General features: G+C 47.6%; 1 protein-coding gene across 3 annotated transcripts in view; it reads left to right on the top strand.

Annotated features, from left to right (window-relative positions):
• CHRNG (cholinergic receptor nicotinic gamma subunit) overlaps positions 1-13,118 on the top strand; it is a 47,577-nt gene extending 34,459 nt beyond the window's left edge. For all 3 annotated transcript variants that reach the window (XM_053312279.1, XM_053312277.1, XM_053312278.1), the window contains 4 exons: positions 3,270-3,384; positions 4,758-4,968; positions 6,944-7,077; positions 12,267-13,118. In XM_053312279.1, the coding sequence (XP_053168254.1) occupies positions 3,270-3,384; positions 4,758-4,968; positions 6,944-7,077; positions 12,267-12,419 (613 nt within the window). In that variant the 3' untranslated portion in view covers positions 12,420-13,118. The remainder of the gene's footprint in view (positions 1-3,269; positions 3,385-4,757; positions 4,969-6,943; positions 7,078-12,266) is intronic.
• Positions 13,119-14,083: the final 965 nt, after the last annotated feature.

Genomic DNA, 14,083 nt, shown 5'->3' with positions numbered 1-14,083 from the left:
CATCTGAGGGGGCTCTGCTCTGGGAGCAGACCATGAGGGAGGCTCGGCTGCCATGCACGCGGGACAGGGCCTTCTCTGTGGCTGCCCCCAGACTCTGGAATGCTCTGCCGGTGGCCATTTGCTCCTCTGTCTCCATCACAGTTTTTAGAAAGCATGTCAAATCGTGGCTTTTTACCAGGGCTTTTATGTGATTGTCTCTGCTGCTGCTCTTTGTACTTTTTTAGCTTATTATTTTAATTGTGTCTTTTTTACAATCTTGTTTTTAAATTTTGCTGTAAACCGCCTTGGGATTGTTTTAATGAAAGGCGGTATATAAATTTAACAATCAATCAATCAATCAATCAATCAATATCCCACCCCCCTACAGTCCGACTAAATCCCAAATCCCTCCCTTTGGCAAACTAGGCCCTATTTAAAGTACTCTAAGTTCTATAACCTGACCAAGGCAGGGCAGGGGAGCTGCCCACCTTCTGGCATCTTTGGCTGGGGGCTTCCATTGTCTTTGGCTGGAGTCTAGCAGGTGTTGCTCTAAGAGGCACTTGTTGAGGGGGGGGAGGGCAGGTGGGTACCAGTCAGGCACCTACCCACCCCAAAAGTCAAAATCAAAAGAACCCAGGGGGAAAGGGAAACAGAGAGAGCCTGGCCGGCTGGGCACCAGACAGAAGTCAACACAGCAGCCTACAAAAACAAAAAAATTAAGTGCAATGGCACACAGCAGCAGCAAAGGTGCAGCGTGAGTCTGCAAATGAAAGGAAAAAAACCAGAACAGCCTCTCAGTTATTCAATCAATCAATCAATCACCTCTATTTTGGTCTTAGACCAGCATAAGAGCAATAAAATACACGAGATGCAAGCAGGGGGTGGGAGATACAATATAAAATATAAAACTACAGTTATGAAGTTATAAAAGTGTAGGGTAGTCAGAAGGTGGAAGAAAACTGAAAGGATTTAAAATAGAACTGAGACTTTCTACAAGAGAGAAGTCTGCATCCTAGTAAACCGTGTCCCAGAAGGGCTCTGCATATAAGAGTACGTAAAAAATCATTAAAAATAATTAAGAGCGTTTAAAGGTACATAAGAAAAATTAAAAGTATGCAATTAAAAGGAGGTTACAATAGCTTGCGTGAGAGCTGAGGCGAAGACTGGATTTTGTAGGTTCAGCTCACGGTCCCTCTAGGCGGGAGCTGTCACGGCCCTGTGGATTCTACACGTGGAGGCACAGAACTTTGCAGTATTGTGTGTGATGGTGGGGTCTTCATCCAAGAGCAGCAGAAAGGAATAGAATTTACTTGAGCGACCAGGGTACTTGAGGAGTGCTGGCAGGATGAAGTTGGCGCGACTATCTCTGTAAAAGGGGCATGCACGGTGGCTTCAACCTGCCCTGTGTCACAAGGACATAATCTCTCTGCAGGTGGAGTCTTCCTGAACCTGCCTTCTAGAAGGTTTTGGGAGGGCGTGGCAACGCACCAAACTGAAGGCCCTCCCAGGGGCGTAACTATAATAGGGCAAGGGGAGATAGTTGTCTGGGGGCCCACTGCCTTGGGGGGCACCCCAGAAGCAAGTCACATGATGGACTCCCCCAGCTGTACACCCGCCCGGGCTTCCTTCAGTTGTATTCATCCTCCCAAACTGATGTGAGTGTTAAGACCTGGAGCTACCAGAACAGCATGTCTTTCTCTAGTACCATCAAATGACTTGCATCATCCACAATTTACAAAACCTTTAAAAAAAAATTTACGATGATGTTCAATTGTGGCGCATGGGCACACACACACACAAATTTTACTATGCTTTTTGTTACCACTAGGGATGTGCAAAAAATTTCGGGCACAGAACGATCTGTGCCCGAAACGAACAATTTCGGGTGATTCACCAGATGCAGGAAAATCTGGGGAGGTGAGAGTGGAGAAGAAACGGCAGCAGTGACACTGTGGTGACTTGGCAGAGGAAAAGAAAGCCCTACCCGGGGATTTTTTTTTTTAAATGGCCACCACACATGCACAAATGGCCTCTGCGTGGCCCTGGGCCATACCAGGCCTCACAGAGGCCATTTGTGCATGTGCGGAGTTGGGCAAAATGGCTGCCATGCCGATCTATGGAGGCCCGAAGAACCAGCCAGTTCAGCCGGAGAGGGTTATGATTGAGGCTGGGGGGGGAGGGGGAACCTTCACGGACACACACACACACACACACACACACACGGCAGCCTAGAGGAAGCCCCCCAACGGGGCTAGAGGTAAAAAAATATTATTATTATTATTATTATTATTATTATTATTATTATTATTATTATTATTTTTAAATCGCAAACCCCCGAACCGTCGGTGGGGGGGGCGTGTTCGGTCTGAGTTTGGACCGAACTGGGGGGGGGTTCAGTTCGACCCCAAACGGTCGAAACAAACCGATTTGACCTCGAACAGGTTCAGGGTCAAACCTATTTGCACACCCCTAGCTGGGGGCATAAGAGGGGTGAACTTGTAGAGCCACTGTTAGGGGTTAAAGGATGCTTCGTGGCTCATTACCAAGTGCTCTACCCCTGTAGAACAGGTGCCTGGAGGAAGCAGGAAGCAGGGATGTAGCTGGGACACAAACACAAATGGAAAACAAAACCTTGCCTCTTCTTGGAGGCAAGAAGCATGGAGACCAGAAGAAGCGTTTCTGGAATCATGCCTTCAACTGAAGATCCAGCCAAAAAATCAACAATACGTGGCAGTGGTCAGCTTTTCCTGATACAATTACAACAGTGCATCATTTATGGGCTTTATTCTTAACAGTACTTAACAGCAGCCCTGTGTGTGAGAGGGAATTTATCACCCCATTTTATGCACAGGGAACTGGGGCAGAGGTGAGGCTCTGTGACAGTGGTGAGGCTTCTACTACTAATACTACGACAAATATTTATGTACTCCTCTTCAGCCAAAGTTCTCAAAGTGCCTTACGTAGGAAAATACATCAATAAGATGGTCCCCTGTCCCCAAAGGGCTCACAATCTAAAATAGCACTGGAGGGATGCTGTGCTGGGGTCGGATAGGGCCAGTCGCTCTCCCTCTGCTAAATATAAGAGAATCGCCACTTCAAAAGATGTCTCTTTGCTCACTTGGAAGGGGTAACTGAGGTGCAAGTCTGGATTTTCTGGTGGAAGTCTGAATTTCAACTCTACAGTAGGTGCGAAGTAGGATCTCCAGATGCTGAAAGGAGCTTGGGGCCCAGGGCGGGGCAGACAGACAAAGGTGGGGCTGCTAACCAGCATGCGATTCTTCTCCCCAAAGGTACTTAACTTTCCTCTTGGTGGTCACCATCGTCATAGTTGTGAATGCTGTGATTGTACTCAACGTGTCTCTGAGGACCCCCAATACCCACTCCATGTCCAAGCAAGTCCGGAAGGTAAGTGGGGAGGGTCCCGCCTTGGCCACTTGGAGGGTCCTCTGACTGCTGCCTGTCTTGACGGATGCTTGATGCAGCCCCTGCTCATGCACTAAGGAATGCCTGGACTCAGACATTCAACACATGGGCACATCCTTTAAAAGTAAAGGCAGTCTGCTTCTTGCTTCAGAACAATTTTTTTTCTATCTCTCTGCAGAATTATGTAAATTTATTTTATTTTTATTTTAACATTTGTTATATCCCGCTCTTCCTCCAAGGAGCCCAGGGCAGTGTACTACATATTTAGGTTTCTCCTCACAACAACCCTGTGAAGTAGGTTAGGCTGAGAGAGAAGTGACTGGCCCAGAGTCACCCAGCAAGTCTCATGGCTGAATGGGGAGTTGAACTTGGGTCTCCCCAATCCTAGTCCAGCACTCTAACCACTACACCATGCTGGCTAGATTGCTAGATTGACTAAAACCCTGTGATTAATTGACTAAGATTTGTCCAGTTGAGTAATAGCCCTAGTTTGCCTCCTACTCTAGCTGTATTCACACATCATGTTCAACACCCACGCAAGAAGTGTACAGAGTACACAGGTACAGATCTGTACACAGGTATACTTATTCACATGTTATGCTGAACACGGGTCCAGCATTACGCATCCTATCTATTTGACAGGTCTGTACCCAAGCTTTTGAAAACGAACACAGATACTATCATTTACACAAAAACATGTACCAACATATAGACATCTGTACACTCATCCAACATATTAAGGCTGTTCTCACAATCAGCCCAACGTGGGCTAGGGCAGCCCCGCCTGGGTTTAGCTGCTTGGTGGAGTACCGGCATCGATCCCAATCCCAGCATTGCCCTTGCAGCTAGCTTGACTTTTTACCCTTTATTTTCGCCAAGAGTAAAGGCACAAGTACACACGCTTAACCCCAGCGCCAGGGTCATGTGTGTTTCCGGGCTGCACACCGCCCAAGCGCACACAGAGTTGGGTGCCTAGACTGCCTGATTCATGAAGGATTCCCCAGTGTACTGTGCTTATTGGATGGTGCATTGTGGGATAGCCAGAGGCCAGGATGCATTGTTCCAGCCTTGGGAGATCATGTGGGTATGCGATCCGTGCGTCCCACCAACCAACATGGATCATCTGGGGGGGAAGGAAGATTGTCCCTGCCTTCCTCCCAGCCTTCCTCTTGCCCTGGGATCAATCGTGAGAATAGCCTTGTTATCTGATTAGGGCTTCTGCCATCCTTAAAGGTGCCCCAGATGTACCTCCAGCAGATCCCAGCAAACCTGGCCCACGGGTAGGGCTTTCTTTCCCTCTGCCAAGTCACCACAGTGTCACCGCTGGCGTTTCTTCTCCACTCTCACCTCCCCAGATTTTCCTGCACCTGGTGCCCTATTACTTGCGCATGCACATGCCGCACAGTGACGACGCCCCCCCAGGGCCTCGGCTTATCCGTCGCCGGAGCTCTCTGGGACTCATGGCCAAAGCCGAAGAGTACATGCTGTGGAAGGCCCGGAGCGAGCTCCTCTTTGAAAGGCAGAAGGAGCGTGACGGCCTGATGAAGATCTTCCTGGCAAAGATAAGTGAGTTGCTGTGGAGCAGATTTGGGCTTGTTGTGGAGGAGAGGAGGGGTAGGTGGGGAATAGGATGCTCTCAGCAGCCTTCAAAGGTCAGAGGGGAGCTCTGGAGCCTTTTGGCGGCTTTTGGTTATCATTCATTTATTTAGAGATGGGCAGGATATCCCAAGGGTGCAGAAGCAAGCACACAGCAGGCAGTACTAGCCCCAAAGCAACATCACAGGGACATGGGAAGCCGCCTTATACTGAGTCAGATCCTGGTCCATCTAGCTCGGTATTGTCTACACTGACTGGCGGTAGCTCTCCAAAATCACAGGAAGAAGAATCTCCCAATCCTACCTGAAGATGCCAGGGGGTAAGCCTGGGAGTTCCAGGCCCAAGAATGCCCATCTAGTCCAGCATCCTGTTTCCCACAGTGGCCCACCAGATGCCTCTGGGGAGTCCACAGACAAGAGGTGAAGGCATGCCCTCTCTCCTGCTGTTGCTCCCCTGCAACTGGTATTCAGAGGCATCCTGCCTCTGAAGCTGGAGGTAGCCTATACAGTAGCCACCAGACCAGTAGCCATTGAGAGAGACATTGATTCCAGCTGCTTGGATTAGCGCTACTCGGCAGCATTTATTAATCAAGCATCTTCAGCTTGTCAAGCAAAACTTGGAGAAATGTGCATCTCTTCGCTGTGCTCAACAGAACAATATGCCTGTTATAGGAGCTGGGTCTTGCCTGAAAATCCCTTTTCCTACTGATGCCAAACTGCCCAGCAAGGAGGTTTGCAAACTGATCGGTGGGATTAATTTATTATCACAGCAATTGCTTCTATTATTATTTTTATTTATTTTTTATTTATCTAGCACATTTTTATACCGCCCTAACCCAAGGTCTCAGGACGGTTATTATTACTGGATGAAAAATAGTATTCCTTTCTGTTCAATGCATCGAAGAGGATATCCCGTTGCAGCAAAAACAAGGGTCTTGTGACACCTGAGACAGAGATGTTTCTTGCGGGGTGGGGACGTTGGCAACATCAGCTTGCAAGTGGAGAATAGATGCCATGGATTGCATTTGGGACGCTATGCCTGCCAAGTGTGGGTGCTATCAGTGAGTATGGCTCCAGCCACTCTAGAGGCACAGAGCAGTGGTTCACAAATTTGGTTATATTAAGGATCATACTCAGGGCCGGCCCTACTATGAAGCAGAGTGAAGTGGACCATTTCAGGTGGCGTATTCCCAGGGGCAGCATGGCAGCCCATCTAGCCTCCCGTCCTCTCATCCACAGAGGACTGCAGAGGAAGAAAGGAGAAATGGCCTCACCACATGGCTTTTCCTCTTCCCTTCTTAATAGAAAAGGAAGGAAGGGGGAGGAATTTGAAAGAAGGAAGGGATAGGGCCAAAAAGAGGGAGGAGAGGGAGGCATTTGGTGCTCTGCTGCAGGCTTCAAAATGTCAGGGGCCAGCACCACTGATCACACGAATTCAATTTGCTCACTCTGTGCCAAGTACCACATTCTCTTACCTGGCAGCCACCATATGAGAGGATACTTGAAAGTTTTCCGGATGAAACTGCAACTGCTAAAGTTGCTCTTGTTGGCCGCAATCCAGTGAGGCTATTTGTGTGCACAAATAGAATGATACACACCAGGGCTTTATCTGAAATTTCTGCTGTAGCCATTTGCAGTGCTAAAGAGACAAGCTGCTTTTCAGTTTTTAGTGGGTTGCCTCTTCCGCATGTGGTGGAGAATGTCCAGCTCTTTAGCACCTTTTCTCTGTTAGAAATCATCAGGGTCCCGGGGGTCACTTTGCACTGTAGGCCACTGGTGAACCTTGGACCAGTGTTTGCAAACTGCTGGCATAGTGTTACTTGACTCTCCTACTGTCTCCTACACAGGATTTCGGGTGAGGCATAAAGCTGCTCAGATGCTGGGTAAGACCTCCTGGTTCTTCCTCTACATCATTGATATTTCCCAATTTTTCCCCCCATCCCCAGGAGGAGGTTTAGAGAATGGATGTCCCCAGGACTTTTGCAATAGTCTGCATCATGCAGCGCCAGAGATCCGGGCCTGTGTTGATGCCTGCAACCATATCGCCAAGACATTGAAAGAGAAGAATGACTTTGACAGCGTAAGCGTCATTCTAGGATGTGTGTGTGTCCGTGTGCATGTGTCCAAGTTCTCTGTGGCAGATGTAGGAACATAGGAAATTGCCAACCTGAGTCAGACCTTTGGTCTGTCTAGCTCAGTATTGTCAACACTGACTGGCAGCAGCTCTCCAAGGTTTCAGGCAGGAGTCTGTGCCAGCCCTACCTTGTAATGCTGCCAGAGATTGAACTTGGAGCCTTCTGCATGCAAAGAGATGCTCTCCCACTCAGCTACAGCCCCATCCTCTAAAGGGAATATCTTACAGTGCTCACAGGGAGTCACCCATGCTTCCCCAGAAGTCATTGCTAGAATCTCTAAAATTCTTCCCAATAAGATATAATAACAATAGGCCTGTGCACGAGAAAAAACATTGGAACTGGCGTGATATGATCCGACATTTTTTAAAAAAAATGAATTGGAATGAGCATATTTTTTTTAAAAAAATTGTATAGTTGGGTTTTGTCAGAGGACTGGAGAGTAAGGGAAGAGGCTTGGACTTTGCCAGCTAGTCTCCTCCATTGGGACTGGGAGATTGAGGAGTGCCTCCCACCCCTCTTGCCCAGCCGGAGGATCAGCTCTGCTCTGCTCTTGCTCAGCTGCCTTCTTTGGAGCTGTGGCCGTCCTTTCCTGATTGCCTGATTAGCTGCCCCTGCGGGCATTAATTACCATCAGCCAAATCGAAGAGTCTCTCGTGAGAAGGGAGGCTCTGGGTGTCTGGGGCTTATAGGGAAGGAGGCATGCCAGAAGCACAGCGTGGCCATCAGTAGGCAGCTGCCTAAACCGGTGGGCCTTGAGTGTGGGACTGAGGGCTGGGGCAGAGGATGTTCTCTCATGGTTGTATAAGAAGCTGAAGCTGTCGCTTAGATAGCAGGCGCAGAGCCAGCCAAATGGCAGCCTGGGTCCAGTCCCGCCCGGTGGCCTCTCTAGCGATGTCCTATGCGCATGATGTCATGCGCAAAGTGGGCATGGCCCGGGCTTGAGATCACCTAAGCGAGCTCTTCCCTTGTCATTTCAGGCAGTGTTTGCTGCCTGACAGCATGTATTCCCTTTCTCTTCCTCCAGCGAGGGAGAGAAAGGGAGAGAGATGTTGTCAGGCCACAAGCGCTGCCTGAAAAGGACAGGGGGTCTCTGGAGCCCGGGTGTGGGCAGTTCACTCAGGGCTCTTCTGGAGCCCGAGCCACCCCCCACCCCATCCCGCGATGTGCCTTTTCTATTGGTGGCCCAGGTTCTTTGAACCTGTTCGCACAATGGTGGCTCCACCCCTGTTAGATGGCTTCTGTTGTCTGAGTCTTGGGTGAGATTAGTCTGTATAGTGTTGGGAAGGCTTTGAGGGAGGATCAGGCCTCTCTTAGAGCAACTGCTGGGAGGGTGGGTCTTTCCTAATAAGGAAAAAAGCCCCGGGAAGGGAAGGACCAATCCAGAGGACTGGGAAGGAACTACACTCACAGCCACCTGTAGCAGAAGAGAAAGCTTTGTTCTGTTTGTTTGTTCTGTCCCAAGAGTGCCCTGAGGAAGCAACTGGCTGAGAAGCTGCTGGGGAAATGGGAGGCCACAGCCTGGAGGCTGGAGACAGTGGGAAGATCCCTGCCTGTGGGTAATATGATAGGAGCCAGTCCAGTTAGATGCATGAGGGAAGTTATTTTTCTTTATTGTATAGCTTGAATCTGAGTTGCCTGGTTAATGAAAACTTATCTCTCTTACTATCTGCTTTATGAAGAGATAGTTGTTCTTATTGCATACTATTGTTTTTCTTTTAATTTAATAATAAACCCTTGTTGGCGAAGTGTGCTACTCTACATGTTAGGTCTGTCTTATCACATGCCTCTGGTGGCCTAGGAATGCTCAGCCCTTTCTAGGGAGAATTTTGTCATTTTACCCTCCAGGAACCTTATACGGAGAGAGTGGTTTGTCCCACATTAAAATAAAGTGGATGGTGGCAGCCTACTTTGAATCCCTTACCGTCAAGGATTCACCCCACTGAACTCCCCCATCCTCCTCTGGCTCTGGTAGTAGCTATGACAGTCTACAATGTGTCTAGGCTTGTCTAGAGATGGGGAGACAGGAGATGTGTCCTTTGAATATGGTGGTGGTGGGGAATAGAAGAAATAACATTGGCAGGTCTGCAGGCCATTTCATGGGGGCAGGAAATTAGAAATTTAATAGTAGTTTCCCCTTCCAGCTGTCCTGCCATCTCTTTAACCTTGGGGAGCAGTACCAACTACCCATAGAGACTCACCTTGCTCCTTTGTAATGCAAGGTCAGTCCAGAATAAATCATAAATCATCCATGATCTGATTATGGATGAAGTGGCTGACCTGGTATATATATCAGAGTTTGGTTGCGGGAGTCTGGTGGCCCAGTCTGGTCCCAGCTTCTCCCTCCAGGGTACTCTGTTGAGGAGCATGTGAGAGGACGTGGGCGGGGAGGTGGAGTGGCTGTGGTCTATAGAATAACATCTCCTTTATCAGGATCCCTGTTGAAGTGTCTGACTATACTGAAGGTGTTTGGGGACCAGGGATAGACTGAGACTTTTGTTGATGTACCAGTCACCCCGTTGAGTCCCTAACTGAGCTGACAGACTTGGTTTCAGGCTTGGTGTTGGAGTCCCTCAGGCTTATGGTGGGAGACTCAAATGTTCACTTGGAGACCAATTTGTTCGGGGTGGCTCAGGGGTTCACAGCAGCCATGACAATTATGGGCCTATCCCAAACCAATCTTGAGACTGACACATCTTGCTGGACACACAGTTGATCTGGTCTTTTACTCTGATCAGGGTGATGTTCCATGGGTGGGGACTCCTGTGATTTCCCCATTGTTATGGATGGACTACCTCACAAACACATCCCACCTTCACAGGGATGAGGGGCCTATTAGGATGGTCCACCCAAGAAGGGTATTGGATCCAATAGGATTCCAAGAAGCCTTGGAACGATTTAGTGTTGGCTCTGCCGGTGATTCTGCTGATGTCCTGGTGGAGAACGGGAACAGCAAACTCACCAGGGCAGTAGACATGATCACTCCTAAGCATCCTCACTGACCCACTTCAAAATTGGCCCTTTGGTATATGGAAGAACTACAGGAGATGAAGTGGCAAGGTATATGACTGGAGCGCAAGTGGAGAAAGACTCATATTGAATCTGATTCCAAAATAGATTCCAAAATAGACTAAAAAAGACCTGTGCAGCAAATAAGTGATTCTTTTCTGCCCATATTACATCTTCAAGCTCACATCCAGTGGAGTTATTCAGGGTTGTGAGAGGGCTAGTACATGCCCCTCCTCCCTTGAATCAGAATTTGGAACCATCAGTTACCCATTGTGATGTTTTTAATGAGTTCTTTTTAGATAAAAATCTCTCGTTTGGGGGCCAAATTAGCTTCAGACTGCACAGTTATTGCAGAAGTCTAATGTGGAGGTGTCCAGCAATTCCTCTTATGTGGTTAGGCTGGATCTGTTTCAGTTTGTGACATCTGGGATAAGCTTCATGGAGTGGTGCGGCTGAGCCTACCACTTGTTCTCTTGACCCTTGTCCGACATGGCTTATTATATCTGGCAGGGGGATTGTTGTAGAAGGCCTGGTAAATATAAATGCTTCTTTGAGGGAGGGCAAGATGCTTTCCTGTTTTAAGGAGGCAATCATTAGACCGCTTCTGAAGAACCCTGTATTGGATCCCTCAGAGTTAAGCAACTATAGTCCTGTCTCCAGCCTTCCATGGTTTGTGGACCATATTACTCCTATATTAAAAGAACTACGCTGTCTACCAATAAGCTTCTGGGCAAAATACAAGGTACTGGTTATAACCTATAAAGCCCTAAACAGCTTAGGCCCAGGGTATTTAAGGGAATGCCTTCTTCACCATAAGCTCCACTACCCATTGAAATCATCTGGAGAGGTTCATCTATAGTTGCCACCAGCTTGTCTGGTGGATACACGGGACAGGCCTTCTCTTTTGCTGCCCCAAGACTTGAACATGCTCCCTCCTGAAATAAAAGCCTCCCCATCTCTTACAAACTTTTAAAAAGTATATAAGGCACATTTACTCACCCAAGTTTTTTAACTAGACTTGTGGTTTTAGATTGTCCTAAGATTTTAATTTCTGTTCTATATTGTTTTATATTTAAATTGTTTTACCCAGAAACTGAAGTTTGGGGTGGTGCACAAATAAATAAATAAAATTAAATAAATTTTTCAGTTAGAAATTGTGACAAATTGGGTCCCCCCCATCAACATGAAACAACATTTAATAACAATTCTGGAATGGCCTGGCAGAAAGCTTAAAAATTTCACATGGTGGGAGTACATGATGAGAGCACTATGTGCATTGAATTTGCAGGGAATTGGTCAACTCCTTGATTTTTAATGAAATTTTGGAAATGTTTTAAAAACTTAAAAAGTGCTATAAACTACTTATTTTGTGGCATAAAGTTACAAAAAGTGCAGATATTGAAGTCCCCACTCTGACCATTGTTCATGCCCTGTTTGTAGGAAATAATAAATAAATAAATAAATAAATAAATAAATAAATAAATACAATTTAATAAAAACTTTATTTGTTGCCACGTCTGAAAGGAGTATCATTCCCTTTTGTACCCCATGTTCTAACACTAGAATGGCTGAGTAGGAAGCTTTAAAACTTCACACGGTGGTAGTACATGATGACAACATTGTGTGTACTGAATTTTAAGGTCACTGCCACAACTGGGAGACTTTCCTTTACCAGACACACAGTGATGTAGGGTTTTGTACACTATGCCACCCCACCCAATCCCTCTCTCCATCTCCCCATCTTCTTGCTAGAGGACCATCAATATGCATGGTGCTTTCCAAAGTTCAGCAAAAACAGGCTCCTGCCCTGAGAGGCTTGCAATCTAAACTTCAACACAAGGGAGGCAATGGAAGGAAGGAAGGGCAACTGAGTTGAGTGGGGGAAGAATGTGTGGTTGCTTCCATGTCAAGTGCCTAGCTGCAGTCGGGTGTGGGGAAAAGGGGTCTCCCTCTCTTCTCTTGAGAGACTCCAGGCAGGACCTAGGGAGCCCAGGGTGGTACAGCAGGGCAGCCCGGGGACCCTTCTGTGGAGAGCGTCTTTTCTCCTCCCTCTTTCTGCTGTTCTAGTACACATCTGCCTTGTTAACCCTTTTGACCCTGAAGCCTGCTGATCTTTGCTTCCTTGCAGGAGAACGAGGAGTGGATCCTGGTGGGGAGGGTCATCGACCGTGTCTGCTTCCTCGTCATGGCCTCTATCTTCATTTTCGGAACAGTTAGCGTCTTCCTGATGGCCCACTTCAACCAGGCCCCTGACGAACCTTTCCCAGGGAACGCTAAGTGATCTCTGCCCTAGGAGGAAAGGAGTTCACCCTGGATAGACTTGTCCTGATACTAGCTCTTCAGGGATTTCTCGGGGCTGGGCAGGATCTCTGTGCAGGGAGCAGGATTCTGCCCATAGATCCCATGCTACAAAACCTTACTATTCAACTTTATTTCTATTCTCTGGCATCCCTTAGACCAGGGACGGCCAACCTGAGGCTCTCTAGGCGGTGTTGAACTACCAATCCCATTACCCATTGCTGCACTAAATTCTGGCAGGGGTTGATGGGAGTCGTAGTCCAACAACAGCTGGAGATCCTCAGGTTGGCCATTCCTGCCATAGACTCTGTTCTTTGTGTTGGAAGTGAAGGACTCTGCGCTGCCTCATGCCTCAATGACAGAGGGGGACAGACTAGTGAGTCAGAAGGCTAGAGAGGTCAAGACATTGGTCATCCCTTCTCTCTACTGCTCTGACACTATCCCTTTGATATGTAGATTGCTACTCTTAGGGACTTCCTGCCTGCCTGCCTCTCTTCCTTCCTTTCTTCTTTCTTCTTCTCCCTCACACACACACACTTGCCTCTCTCTGCACCATGTGTGCACAGAGATGCATCCATCTGCATCCAGCTAGCTAGCTAGATTAGACATACTATCTCTCCACTTTCCTATCTAGAATGGAGTTCTCCAATAAAGACTCCTTATATTGATTTGAAACTATGAACTGGCTCCAAGTTTCTTTTTGCTCTCAGCATACACGCATGCCTGGGCAGACTCTGCTGTGTTTTTGCCTCTGTGCACTCTGCTGTAATAGAAGGGTGTCTCTTACCAGAGAGAGCTCCCAACACTTTGGAGGATCGTACAGAAATATTTGCTTGCAGATGCTATTCCTGGGCCGCTCGGAAACAGCTAAACTATGATAAAAACTACTTGCTGGCGTCTTTGGAAAGGACTCTGCCAATCTCAAATACTTAGTCCACCATTAGGGGCTGGCAGGTCTAGGAAATAAAGCATACCTTTCATATGTGAGCCTTCAGTAATCTTTCAACCATTCTATTAGTATAAACATGTTTGATTATTATTAATGAGGGAGATAAAGCGGAAGGAAGGCATTTGTGGTGCAAATGAATATTCTGGTCAGTTGGGGCAAACATGGCTTTTCAATGCTATGTATGAAAACACCCCTGATCTCGGACATTGTCCTCGGACATGCAGAGTTAGGATTGCCAACCAGTCAGAGGTCATACGCCTGCCCTGGGTACGGGTACCATTCTGCCATCTTGGTGGATTTTTGGAACTTGAGAGTGCACACAGAGCCAGAAACTAAAAGTTGGCCAGACAGTTTGCGCTGTTAGTGCGCATGTGTGGGATGTTGTCGTGTGTAAAGGTAGCTTCTGGGGGAAAGGTGGCACTGGCAACGTTTGCAGCGTAGCATGCAAAGGGGTTGCACATGCTTGTGAAATGCACCACCATATGGAGCTCCATCCCTTCGGGAGCTCCACAACCCTTCTGGCACCATTCTGTAGGGCATATTGAGACAGCAAATGCATGGGTTGTTCCAAAAGGATCCAACTATGTTACTTTACGTGTGACAGTGGGGCTAGTGTGCTCCTCCTTAAAAAAAAAAAAAGCCAGTAAAGAGCAGCTGGATCAGGCCCCCATGGATCAGGACCACACTTCTCTGTAACT

Source organism: Hemicordylus capensis, chromosome 3 (genome assembly GCF_027244095.1).
Source record: "Hemicordylus capensis ecotype Gifberg chromosome 3, rHemCap1.1.pri, whole genome shotgun sequence".
In the NCBI taxonomy this organism is placed as follows: Eukaryota; Metazoa; Chordata; class Lepidosauria; order Squamata; family Cordylidae; genus Hemicordylus; species Hemicordylus capensis.
Note: the sequence above shows the minus strand (reverse complement) of the source record. Positions and strands in the feature narration are given on the sequence as shown.